At 49.8% G+C, this 13,546-nt stretch overlaps 2 protein-coding genes across 2 annotated transcripts in view; one reads left to right on the top strand and one right to left on the bottom strand.

Moving 5' to 3' along the window:
- The window catches only part of LOC113898549 (UL16-binding protein 3-like), a 128,718-nt gene that overhangs the window by 18,768 nt on the left and 96,404 nt on the right, over positions 1–13,546 (bottom strand). The gene's annotated exons all lie outside the window — the stretch shown is intronic.
- LOC113898546 (UL16-binding protein 3-like) lies at positions 1,236–10,037 on the top strand. The gene is made up of 5 exons (XM_027551816.1): positions 1,236–1,381; positions 5,406–5,669; positions 6,045–6,320; positions 7,466–7,598; positions 8,769–10,037. The coding sequence occupies exons 1-5, from the start codon at positions 1,294–1,296 to the stop codon at positions 8,953–8,955; spliced, it is 948 nt and encodes a 315-aa protein (XP_027407617.1). The 5' UTR covers positions 1,236–1,293; the 3' UTR covers positions 8,956–10,037.

The raw sequence follows: 13,546 nt of genomic DNA, 5'->3' as shown, positions 1-13,546 counted from the left end.
TCTGCTCACATCCATTTCCACATCTATAATAGGGAACCCAGCCTAACTTCAGTGACAAGACATGAACTGGAGCGCTTGCCCGTGTGAGGTGTCAGCGCGACCCTCGAGGTCAGGGTCACTCACCCCTGAAGCTAGCAGAGGCCAAGAGCCCCATGTAACAGAGAGATGGAGCCCTCTGTCACAGGTGTTGACCTCTCAATGTCATGGTAGACCCACTTCCCAAGAATTAGGAGGTCTTGTCAGTCCCCAACGAGTGATGGACGATCTCACTCTCTCATCAGCGGATAGCCGTGAGACGTGAACGTGAGATGCTCAATGCTGCTTGGACACTTGCATAAAAGTAAATTATGAGGGGGAGCAAAATGGTATCACACAGGCTACTGTGGTAAGATCCCCTTGGAGGAGAGCATTGCAGTCCCTCTCCTGGTAGTCTTGCCCTAGAGAATCCATGGAGAGCAGGAGCCTGGTGGCTTTTAAAGTCCATGGGGCACTAGGAAGTCAGACATAGCTGAAGCGACTTAGCATGCACAACACCACCAGAGTAGAACAAGCAGGCGGAAAGAGACCGCCAAGTGGCGCCCGCTGGCAGCGCTGGATCCCTGTCTCCACGCAGAACCTGGAAAAATCGGATTCCGGCCCTCAGTCCTCAAACTCTTTCTAATGAGCAGTTACTTTGGCCCACAAAAAGTCTAGGACTACTCTCGGACAGAAACTACTAGAAAATATATTGCTGATGACACTGAAGTTAAGGGCTCTCTCCAGGCCCTTTTCAAGGATCCGCAGAGTTTTCCGGTGGGGTTGTGTTTTGGGTGAGGGGCGCGGTTGCAGGGGTCAATCTGAGTCTTTTAAGAAAAGCAGGGCTTCCCTCGAAGCTCAGTCAGTAAAGACTGCCTGCAATGTAGGAGATCCGGCTTCGATCCCAGGGCCAGAAAAATCCCAAGGAGGAGGGCATGGCGATCCACTGAAGTACTCTCGCCCGGAGAATCCCCATGGTCAGAGGAGCCCGGCGGGCTACAGTCCTCGGGGTCGCAAGAGTCAGGACACGACTGAGCCAGTAAACCACCACCGCAGGAAGGACTGCAGGCGGGAATGGGGAGGAAGGTTGAGCGGCGAGAAGGACTGGAGGAGAAAAGAGACAGTGAGGGCGAGGGGAACAAGAGTGAGTCAGGAGTGGGCGGCTACTGCCCGGCGTCAGCAAGGCGGGGAGGAGTCAGGGGCGGAGAATGGACTGAAATGCGGGGCGAGCTATAAATAGCTCCCGCAAAGTCGGATCCAACCAGTTTCCTGGCGGGGATGGACTGGAAGCCTGACCCCGGAGCGCGTCTTGGTTTCGTGGCTCTGGTGCTACTCGTGGCTCTCCGGTTCTGCACGGCGCGAGGCGGTGAGTTCGGGGGATTAACCTGCGAGGAGAGGACACGGGGCCATAAGACCCGAGAGGGATCGGGTGTCCGAGGCGGTTCGGGGAACGCCGAGGCGGGGCCGCCTCCCTGCTTTAAAGCTCCGCGCGCTCCTTTCCCGCTGGGCTCCTGCTCCCCGCTCCCACTGGCGCTGGTTGCCGTCCCCCTGCAGGGAAAAGACAAGATCTGGGTGAAAAAGGAATCCCAGCAGGAAGGGAGGGAAGGCAGGCAGACGTGAGAGCCAGGGTCGGCGTCACGAAATGCTGCTGCAGCCCCCGGGTTTCCCCGTCCGGAATTCAGAGTCACCGAAGCGGGTGCAGGAAAGGTGGCGGCCGCTTCCGAGGGACCGAACCCACGGGGTTCAGGGGAAGACTGGGTGGAGTCTGACCAGTTGCGTTGGCCGCAGGAAAGGTGGCGGGAGATGGGCAAGGGTCTAGGTGGAGTCTGCCACTTGGGCGGAGAGTAGGGGGGGCGGGCAGTGCAGGAGGGAGGGTCTGGGAGATGGGTGGAGTCTGTCCTAGGAAGCCTCCTTAGAGTCCTGCTTGGTTCAGTTCAGTTCAGTTCAGTCTCTCAGTCCTGTCCCACTCAGTGCGACCCCATGAATCACAGCACGCCAGGCCTCCCAGTCCATCACCAACTCCCGGAGTTCACTCAAACTCATGTCCATCGAGTCGGTGATGCCATCCAGCCATCTCATCCTCTGTCGTCCCCTTCTCCTCCTGCCCCAACCCTCCAAGCATCAGGGTCTTTTCCAGTGAGTCAACTCTTCATATGAGGTGGCCAAAGTACTGGAGTTTCAGCTTCAGCATCAGTCCTTCCAATGAACACCCAGAACTGATCTCCTTCAGAATGGACTGGTTGGATCTCCTTGCAGTCCAAGGGACTCTCAAGAGTCTTCCCCAACACCACAGTTCAAAAGCATCAATTCTTTGGCGCTCAGCTTTCTTCACAGTCCAACTCCCACGTCCATACATGACCACTGGAAATACCATAGCCTGACTAGACAGACCTTTTTTGGCAATGTAATATCTCTACTTTTCAATATGCTGTCTAGGTTGCTCATAACTTTCCTCCCAAAGACTAAGCGTCTTTTAATTTCATGTGCTTGGTTACAACAGTATTTTTTCCATATCCCTCCCCATCCCAAGAACCTCAGGGCCTCCAACAACTTCCCATCTGTGAAGGGATCCTAAACCTGCCCTCTGTCAACTGGCACCCTATCCTCTTGCCTGAGAATTCACCCCAGCAGAAGCCTCCCAGCCTGGCCCCCAGGACATAAAGCAGGAGAGATGGGAGAAGAGTTTCCCAAAGTGTGTGACACAGGGCACGAGGGTGAGGACGGGCACCCCCACTTCTACCCTTCGGTCCCACATTCATATTCCCTGAGACTATGGAGACAGTGGCCTATTATAGCTATATTTAAGACAGGAGTTGGAGAACCTTTTCTTCAAAAGATAGAGAGTAAATCTGTTGGTCTCCACAGGCCATGTAGTGTCTGTGTGCGTTATACATCTCCACATTTGTGCTAAAAGAGAAGAAAAAGAGGACCTGAAAAACCAAAAGAACCATGTGACTGCCCTGGGTCACAAAACAGTAACAAATGACTCCTCCCCTAGGGACTAGTGCAAGGGATGCCTTAGCTGCCTGTTAGTGAACCAAAAACTTGCTCTGTCCTACCTTGTAGGTTCTGGGTGGTGTGATTGTGAAAGGAGTGCGGGTCCAGCAGATACGGGTTAATGTCCCCTGACCCCCTCTGCTCTAGAATGGCTTCCTTGGTCCATGGAGATATAGGGGACACTGCATGAAGCCTCAGGCATGAGCAGAGAATAGTGTGTGCATGCTAAGTCACTTCAGTTATGTCCAACTCTTTATGATCCTATGGACTATAGCCCACGAGGGTCCTCTGTCCAAGAGATTCTCCAGGCAATAACACTGGAGTGGGTTGCCATGCTCTCCTCCATGGGATCTTCTCTCACTCAGGGATAGATCCCACATCTACTCCAGCTCCGACATTACAGATGGATTCCTTACCGCTGAGCCACAGGGCAGGCCCTGGAGAATAGTGGTCCTACAGTTCTGATGTCAGGCCTAAGCCACCTGCTGCTCTCTCTTATTTGTTACCTCTGGCCCTTCTTATGCCACACCACCATATCACTTCAATCCTATGATGGTTGGTCTATGTGGACTAATGATGAGCGGTTGATGAGCCCAGATCATGATGGACAACACTGACATTTCATGACCAGAGGCTTCACCTCCACCAGCCCCCAGGACCATACCAGGAGCCACATTTAAATGGTGTAGTATTCCCCATTGCAATTCACATGGCCTTGCTTCAGGACATAAAGGGTCTGTGTTGTGAACCTCCAAGTAAAATGCCATAGACGGCACATAGCACCTTTCTGACCACAGATACCTCTGACGTCACAGGTTCTGCTGGGTCATGTGCCCAGGAAGCAGGTCATTATTCACCACTCATCTGTGACTGCTTTTGTGCTAGGACAGCAGTTGTAACAGAAAACTATGGTCTGCAGAGCCTGAAATATGTCATATGTACAATTATAGAAGTCTATGGGCCACACTGCAAATTTAATGGAAATAGGATAGGGATAACACTCCTGAACCCTGGAAAGGTTGTAGGTTGTTAGTCATTTTCTCCAGGATATGATATTGTTTACACATACTATTGGGGAATGAAGGTCAGTGTCAGAAGTGTGAACTTGGAAATCGCTTCTATGGTAGCCCTCACAGCACGGTAATTTACTAACTGTGAAGATTTTTCATTCATATTGCAAATGCAATGGATGTGAAATGAGCATTATGAGGATCAGTGAATGGGTGACACTCCTGTGGGCAGCACGTGGGACAGATGTGTACTCCTTACCACAGATCTCAGGCACCACAGTAATAACAGGCGGGCCATGGTGATGTTTCAGACTGTTGGACACGATGACAGTCCCACTCTAGGTCCTTATGAATGTGGGGGTGGCTTCTCTGCCAAGTGTACACTTACCCCAGTCAATGACCGTGTGGCTTCCGAAGGCCAGAAGGACTTCTGCACTTGCTGTGGTGATAAGAGGCCCCTCCTTGCTGAAGCCTGGCATCTCTGTCTCTAGTAGTGGATTCTAAATATAAGACCTGACTCAGTGCTGGATACTGCACAAAGGACCCAGACATTTTGTTGGGATGTCTGCACTCAGCCTCCTGAACATCCAGCCTTGTGTTTGTCTCTGTTTTTTTATATAATTTTTCCTTTCAATCATGTAGTTTTTAACAGGGCTCACTGCTCTTCCCTTTGCCTTTAGGATCGCCCTGTGCTATGAGCCAGCGTGGTACTCTCTGCAGTGAGTCCTGGCTACACTGGGGCTCTCTGGTCACTTTGGTCACTGCGTCTGCTTTGTTTCTGACATAGAGCACTCCACTTGGCATCGGCTCTTTCCCCTTCTTCCTCAGTCCTGCTGGAAGCGCACAGGAACACCAATCCCACCACCGTCCCTGACCTTCAGCAAAAGTCACCCTTGAGCTGTTGGAGATGCTTCTCATCCATTCTTTCCTCTCGGGCTCCATAGAGCCTGTTGGACTGCACACTTTCCTGCCCTTTCATACCGTGTCCACCCTGGCACATTCACTTCTCTGAGCCTTTGATCCCCTCCTCTACCACCTGCCTCAGAAGTTCTGGATTTTCTCTTTCATGCCATGTGGGCCAGACCTTCTCCAGGATTCCAAGACCCATCAAAGTGGTAGATCAGCAGCATCTCCCTGGCCTTGCTAAATCCTGTGAATTCTCCTTTCTGCAGCTTTGGGTTCTGTGTTGGCCTTATGAGCAGAGTAGAGATGATGTTATGTGGTTTCTCTGCTTGCTCAGCCTGTAGGTGGTGTTGGGGGTGAGGGGTGCCTTCCTGCTCTACCAACCCAGCCCGGCAGCTTTACTCTGCTCTCACATAAGTGGGGGGGAGGAGGTAATGGGTCTTCTCCAGAACCTGCCCTCACCTGCATTTTCCTTCACAGACACTCACTCTCTTTTGTACAACTTCACCGTCGATCCTCACCCCAGTCCTGGAGAGCTGTGGTGTGTGGTTCAAGGCCAGGTCGATGGGAATTTTTTTCTCTCCTATGACTGTGGTGGCACCAAGATCCAATCCACAAGTCCATTGGGAGAGGAGGTGAAAACTATGAACACTTGGGAAACACAGACAGAATCACTGAGAAACATCGGGGACTTCCTCAAGGGGCAATTGCCTGACATTATACCGGAAAAACACACGGCCAGAGGTGAGTTCAATTCAATTCAGTTCAGTCGCTCAGTCGTGTCCCACTCTTTGCAACCCCGTGGACTGAAGCACGCCAGGCTTCCCTGTCCTTCACCAACTCCCAGAGGTTGCTCAAACTCATGTCCATCAAGTCAAACTCATGGCCATCGAGTCCAGGGGTGAGTTAGGAAGTCCAAATACTGAAGGGGCTGCATCCATTGTTCATGGGTAAAAATTCAATTGGGTATGGGTCCTTCCCTAGTAGTCCAGTGGAAGGAGCAGGCCTTGGAGGAGAGAACAGGGCCAGATTACCTGGGCCCAGGGAATGTGGACCACGGTGAGGCAAAGAATTTGTCAAGTCCAAGGCTGAGCTCTTTCTTTTCCTTGGTGGAGTCAGGCCCTCTGACCCTGCAGGCCAGGATGATGTGCCAGTGTGAAGAGGATGGACACATCAGTGGATCCTGGCAGTTCGGCTTCAATGGAGAAATGTGCCTCCGCTTTGATTCAGAAAATGGACACTGGACAGAGGTTCATTCTGGAGGGAGGCGGATGAAGGAGAAGTGGGAGAAGGACAGAGCTGTGACCGACTTCTTCAAGAACGTCTGCATGGGAGACTGTCAGACCTGGCTTCAGGATTTTATAGTGTGCTGGGAGAAAATGTTGAAGACCTCAGGTAAGTGAGACGAGTATAAGGAAGTGGTAGTCCACCCAAGGTGATATGGACCCAATGTCTGTGTGTGCATGTGTGTGTCTGTGTGTCTGTGTGTATGTGTGTTTTGGCAAAGTGATCCATCTAAAGTGAGCTGTTCCTGAAACATGGATGGACCTAGAGAGTGTCATAGTGAGTGATCTAAGTCAGAAAGAGAAGGAGAAATATCATATGACATGCCTTATATGTGGAATCTAAAAAGAAATAGTACAAAAAACTTAGAAAACAGAAAGAGACTCACAGACTTAGAAAACAAGCTTATGGTTACCTGGGGGAAGGGATAGTTAGGGACTCTGGGAAGTTCATGTACACGTGCTATATGTAAAATGGATAACCAACAAGCTCCTACTGAATAGCACATGGAACTCTACTCAGTGTTATGTGCCAGCCTGGATGGGAGAGGGGTTTAGGGGAGAAGGGGTACATGTGTATCTATGGCTGAATCCCTTCACCGTTCACCTGAAACTATCATAGCACTGTTAATGGCTGTACCCCAATTAACAATGTTTTTGGAGTGAATAAAAATAAAATAAAAGAATGTAAAAAAATAAATTTAAAAAGTGAGTAGCTCCTGGGAGAACAATGATCCGGGATGCTCTGTCATCCTCGTTCCCTTTCCACCTCCTGATGTCCTTTCCTCACAGAACAGGCATTTGGATGACTGAACATGGAGTTTTGCTGATCCAAATCCTGTAGACATCTTTTTTATTTCTGGGATTTATTTCTCACTGTACCCTCATTCCAGAATCTTCTTTTAAATGTCACCAATTCTACTTCGGAAAACTGTCAATACCACCTCTGCTGTCAGCTCCTGAGGACTCCATCCTCAGGTCACTGTCTCTGATGTCACAGCAGGACTGAGTGGCTGTGTTGGAAACCTTGCTCCCCCATTAGCTGTCAGAGCCCCGTAAGGACTGGGCTCCTCCCTTCCCCCCATCTCACCTGAGGATCTATCACAGGGGCCTCCATGTGATGGGTACAAGCTGTCTGCACCCATCTAGGGGTACCTAGGGTACCTGAATTCTAGGGGTACCTGAATCAGGGGGCCTGAGGAGGCATCTGGTGAGTTTGGGGTCTGGACAAAGGATTCACTCTTACTCTCCTTGCAGCATCACCGACCACAGTCCCCCGTACAGTACAGCCTACGGCCCCAACCAGCAATCACATAACCAAGATCATCCTTGGAGTTCTCACCGGTTTCATCATAATAAGCATCGTAGCGTGGATCATTCACAAGAACAGGTACTGAGGGCAGAATTCAGAGGGAAGGCAGGGGCACAGGTCCTGTCGTGAGGCTGGGGACCCAGTGACTCCCAGCCAACCCCTCCCCTCACTGAACCTCCTCACCCTGGAAATGAGCCGGGGGATAAGACCCCGTATCATCTGAGAGCAGAACTCGACAAGCTCAGCCCTGAGTTCTGAGAGGTCCCCGCTGTCAGGTGACATTGTGAAAAGGGAGGCGCCTTCACTAGGCTGAGGGCCTATTGATGCTTAAAGGGTTCAGCCAAGTCCCCTGACTGAGCACAGACTGCTGGCTGGCAGGGCCCCGGTAGGTGGTTGTGAAAACAGCAGGCACTCAGGGCGAAGGCAGGACTCACGGGGGCTGAGAGCAGCATGGGGGCTCCACATGTTGTGTCAGCGGGGAGGGGACCCACCCAGGGGGCCAAGATGAGAGGGGCCGGGCTCTCATCCCAGGAGGAAGGGGTGGGAAGGCCTTTGCAGACCCAACTCCAAAGGCCTGTTCTCACAGGAAGTGGCTTAGGTCACAGCAGGCAAGGCAGGAGCCCCACAGCAGAGACTGTGGGAAGGGCTGAGGCCAGGCCTGTGCTCCTGGAGCAACAGCAGCTCTGTCTCAGCCTATGGCCTCTTGGGGACCCAGAGACTCCATCACTGAGTGATATTGCCTTGAGCAGAGGTGCCTGGGGATGGGTGGGGCTGAGCTGGGGTGGAGGCGCCCAGCTGAGCTGCACGAGGAAGAGATGGGGGGGGCACGGACCCTGGTCCTGAGGGCTGTCAGTTGCTGGCTCAGAGGCTGCAGGGCAACGAAGGAAGGAGGTTTGCCTGCAGCCCCTTAAGGCTGTCAGAAAGCAAGGCCCCTCATCTGGGGACCTACTCTCTGGTACTTAGGCACCCCCTTGGGAGGATCTGGACCTGAGTAAAGGAAGCAGGTTGACTCCTCACTGGCTCCAGTCCTGAGCCTAACCAGGGGGTGTCAGGGCCTGGGTGACTCAGTGATACAGGAAAGAAGGAGGAGGTGAGAACAAGCTGCTGGGCCTGGGGTGGGGGTGCGGGTAGAGGACATAGAAGCCCCTCAGTGAGGAAGGAGCTGGATGGGGGCTGGGGAGGGGCAGCCCCAGGAAAGTGACAGGAATTCCTCAGCTTCCTGGACCAAGGCCTCTTTCTTTTCTGCAGGAGACAGTGCTCCCAGGAAGCCCCTGACAGGTGCTCTGTTGGCCTCAGGACTCGGTCTTTGCTTGGCTGCTTTTGTTCTCCTGCGTTCACTTTAAAGCCAAGAGATCAGACCTTAGGAATCCCAAGTCTGTCTACCAGTTATGATGACACAGTGGCTGCACCATCTCGAGTCTCTTGTCACATCTAATGAGCATCCTCCTCAACATCTTTATTTTTATCAAATCTCCTTTCCCACTTCCTCTTGGTGTTGAGTGATGCAGTCTCTGCACTGATACTTTCAACTACTTGAACAAGAGATCACCACAAACATAACACTTTCAATCTTCTAGTTTTTGGAAAATTAGACTTTTCCCTGTATCGTGACCTTATTCTTAAAAATGATGATATTGCTGGAAAAATACATCTGCTATTACAGGACTCAGGGTTTTTTTTTTATATATCCAGAGAAACAACTTCATTATATTTTCAAAGGAATAAAATTTTACATTGACTGGTTCCCTTCATAGTTGGTGCTGAGTCATGTTCGACTCTTTGCGACCCCATAGACTGTAGGCCACCAGGCTCCTCTGTCCATGGGATTTCCCAAGCAAGAATACTGGAGTGGGTTGCTATTTCCTTCTCCAGGGGATCTTCCTGATCCAGGGATCAAACTCATGTCGCCTGTGTCTCCTGTACCTCTTTCGTTGGCTGATTCTTTACCACAGGTGCCACCTGGGAAGCCTTTATAGTGATTCTTAAGTCAACATCTCTATATTGCAGAAAAGTTAAGTACTTCATGCCTGTTTTCTAATCCAGGAGAAAAGTCATGGTATGTCTCCATTCCTCCACATTATGGGATTAAATAAAACCAGTGATAATGCTGTATTTCTTGTGGAAACAGAGAATTTAAGGATCATTCCTAAAGTAACATGCAGTCCAGCTATGAAGTGATCCTTAAATTCTCTGGATTTTTAAATGTATATATCACCATATCCCAACAGTAGGTCTGTGTTCACCCTACTATGCAGCCATCCGAGTGTTAGTTCCAGGATGGAAAACATACTCTAAAAGCCATGTAGATAGAGGCCAACCTCAGAGATACTGTGGGCTGGCTTCCATACCAGGGCAATAAAGTAAATTTCACAATAAAGGGAATTTCCACTGCACATAATACTGTGTTGACATGAAAGTCTGTAAAGTGTGCAATACCTTTATGTCTAAATAAACAATGTACAGACCTTAACACACAACACTTTGTTTCTAAAATAAAATATGTTGAGCATCGTCTGAGCCTCCAGGGAGTCACCATGTTTTTGCTGGTGGAGGGTCCTGTCTCAGTGTCTGTGGCTGCTGACTAGGGTGGTGGTTGCTGGGGGTTTCGGTGGGTAGCACAGTTTCTGAAAAGAAGACAGCAATGACATTTGCCACATCAATCGACTCTTCCTTTCACAGAATTCTCCTAGCATGCAATGCTCTTTGACAGAGTTTATCCCGTAGTAGAACTTCTTTCAAATTGGAGGTAATCCTCTCAAATCCTCCTCCTGCCTTTTCAACTAAATTTATTCTAAACTTAAAATAGTCTAAGTCCTTTGTTGTCATTTCAACAATCTTCACAGAATTTTCACCGGGAGGAAACCACTTCGTTTGCTCATCCATTAGCATCAACTCTCATTTATTCCAATTTTATCATTAGATTGCAACTATCAGTCCCATCTTTACATTAGGCTCCACTTCCAATTCTAGCTCTCTTGCTATTTTCGCCACATCTGTAGTTACTTCTTCAAAAGTGAACTCTTGAACTCCTCAAAGTCATCTAAGAAAGTTAAAATCAACTTCTAAATTTCTATTAATGTTGAAATTTCAACCTCTATTCATGAATCACGAATGTTTTGGTTGGAACTTATAATCATGAATTCGCTTTAGAAAGTTTCCAATTGGCTTTGCCCAGATCTGGCTTTTGCTATGTGCCAGGCTCTGTGGTCAGGATATTATTGACATACGTCACGATCTGTAACACATACAGGTAAGTGGGGCCCCTAATCCCAGATCTCTGTGATTACAGATGTAACAAGAAAGGGAAACATGGGGGGAGGGAAACGGTGTAAAACATAGCTTCCTTAGAGAAGCCTGCTCTGATTTCCCCCAGCATGGTTGAATCTCCGTTTGAAGCCTCTACATCACCTTTGTACTAGACATGGACTCCATGGGTAGGGACTGTGTCTGTCTCACTCAGCAACGTATTTCCAGCACTCAACACAGTGGTGAGCACAACATAGGTGCTTAGTGTATGCTTGTTGAATGAATGAACAGTCATGGAAGGCTTTACAGAGGTGGTGGCACTGAGGTGGGTCTTGACAAATCAGGGGGGTTTACCAGGGAAGAAGTGAATGGATAATTTTGTAAAACAAACATATGTTATTAAATTTATGACCCTCCTCACTAGCACAGGGAAAATCCCTGATGTTTACAAGTAGTTTTGATGGCAGGATGAAGCCTAGGCAGGCTAGGGGTGAGAAAAGTGTTTGCGATCCTTCCTTTCAACACACTTGGAAAACCAATTTCCTAATGAGAATGAGGCTTGGTGGACAGGGAGTCCCTGGGATAGAAGAGCCCCAGCCGCCACCCTCTTCTCTCTGCCCCAGTAAACAGTTGGGATTTCGAAGAAATATGAGAAAGACTGCTCTTCCTTTGGTTAGTATTTCTTACCTTACCTTCCTCTACTTTCTGATTGGGATGAATTTATGGGCACTTAACAGCTGGTTTAAGTTAGGAATCACGACTCATTCAACAAATATTTAGTGAACATCCTTGGCATTGAAGATGCTGTATGGGAGCCGCGGCAGAAAGTACAGGATGTACGAACCACAGGCTCTGTCTTCATGGAGCTTATTTTTCGTAAATAAATAACACGGATAACATCAACAACTAGAGTGCAGTCAGAACCTTGTTGGAATCACATCGGAAGGGCAGAAATGCTGCATAGGGGAGGGAGACCTGGAGTGGAAATTGGAGGGTAAGAGATGTGATGGGGCAGGGGTTCTGGTGGGAGTGAAGACACGAAACCGGGTGGCATGGAGGGTCTGGGGAAGAGCTTGTAACAGCTGCGCCAGGAAAGTGATGGATGGTGAAGTCGGAAAAGGACTTCAGTGCCATACATGCATGCATGCTTGCTCTGTTGATTCAGGCATGTCTGACTCTTTGCGACCCTGTGGACCGTAGCCCTCCAGGCTCCTCTGTCCATGGGATTCTCCAGGCAAGAGTACTGAAGTGGGTCGCCACGCCCTCCTCCAGGGGATGTTTCCAACATACGTCTCCTGCACTGGGAGGCGGGTTCTTTACCACTAGCACCTGGAACCCCAACCTTGGAGAACACCGAAAAGCAGATCTAAAAGTTTCCAAAGGTGAAATATCTTCCATAGGTGGCACTCTAGGAAGTGGTAGGGCAGGGATTTAAGCTGGTGCTTGATCAGACTCCAAAAGCCTGTGTATATGCATATGTATTAATACCTGTGTATACTGAGGCAAGGGGCTTCCCTGGGGGCTCAGCGGTAAAGAATCTGCTTGCAGTGCAGGAAACTCAGGTTTGATCCTTGGGTCCTGAAGATCCCCTGGAGAAGGGAATGGCTACCTACTCCAGTATTCTTGCCTGGGAAATCCCATGGACAGAGGAGCCTGGTGGGCAATAGTCCATGGGGCTGCAAAGAATCACACACAACTGGTGACTAAACAAGAACACTCTGAGGCATGCGTTAAACTGCTTAACTAAGTATTTTTGAATTAGGAGGAAATGGGCAGAATTATCTGGAACTCTCAATGTTAGCCAGATTTATGAAGTAAAATTTTCCTTAATTTCTAATGCAAGAGGCCCACAGCCCATTGGTCTGAGCAGAAGGAGGGTCTTGGGTTTTTCTCATGCAGCAGCACAAGAAATTTAAGTGAGCCTTTGGGGGCTACTCCTGAGTAAGCAGGATCACAGTGGGGCAGGATGAGCACAGAACCCAAAGCTGGAGAAGGGAGAGTTCACAACTAGGGGTCACAGGACTTAGCAAGGCCAGGGAGATGCTGCTGATCTCCCACTAGGATGGGTCTTGGAAGCCTGGAGAAAGGCCTGGCCCACCTGGCATGAAAGAGAAAGTCCAGAACTTCCAAGGCAGGTGGTAGAGGAGGGGATCCAAGGCTCAGAGAAGTGAATCTGCCAGGGCGGACACGGTATGAAAGGGCAGGAAAGTGTGCAATCCACCAGCTCCATGGGAAAGCCTGATGGACTCCATGGAGCCTGAGAGGAAAGCGTGGATGAGAAACATGTCCAGCAGCGCAAGTGAGATCTGCCAGGACTTGAACCCTAGGATCTGTAGACCTTCGCTCTAGTGCTTGCACCTGGACAGTGATCTCCTCCAGCAACAAAATACAAAGCAATTATAAGGGACTGAAAATAACTGCATGCACGCCAAGTTGGGCTTAATTATGAACGAAAAGATAAAACACCCAACTGGAAAAGCAGTGCGGGGTATGATCCCTGCACAGGGCACTGCCACGACAGTGGGCAGACCACCTAAGCCATCCCTCAGGTCCTAAGCCTTGACCTGCCCCTACCCTCACCCATATAAGGGACCAGCCTGCCTCCCCCACCGCCCTCCCCCCAAGGGAATGAGCAAAGAAACCTGTGGCTTGTGCTTGCGCCCTCACACTGCAGCACGTGTCCCAGTGAAGCCTCACCTAAATTTCTTACCTGGCCTTTTATCCACTTCTATCCATTAGGGTTCTGTTCGTGCCCTCCAAGAGTCTATTTCCCCAGTCCT

This window comes from Bos indicus x Bos taurus, chromosome 9, assembly GCF_003369695.1.
Source record: "Bos indicus x Bos taurus breed Angus x Brahman F1 hybrid chromosome 9, Bos_hybrid_MaternalHap_v2.0, whole genome shotgun sequence".
Taxonomy (NCBI): Eukaryota; Metazoa; Chordata; class Mammalia; order Artiodactyla; family Bovidae; genus Bos; species Bos indicus x Bos taurus.
The sequence above is the reverse complement of the archived record's forward strand: the minus strand, read 5'-3'. Positions and strand labels throughout refer to the sequence as shown.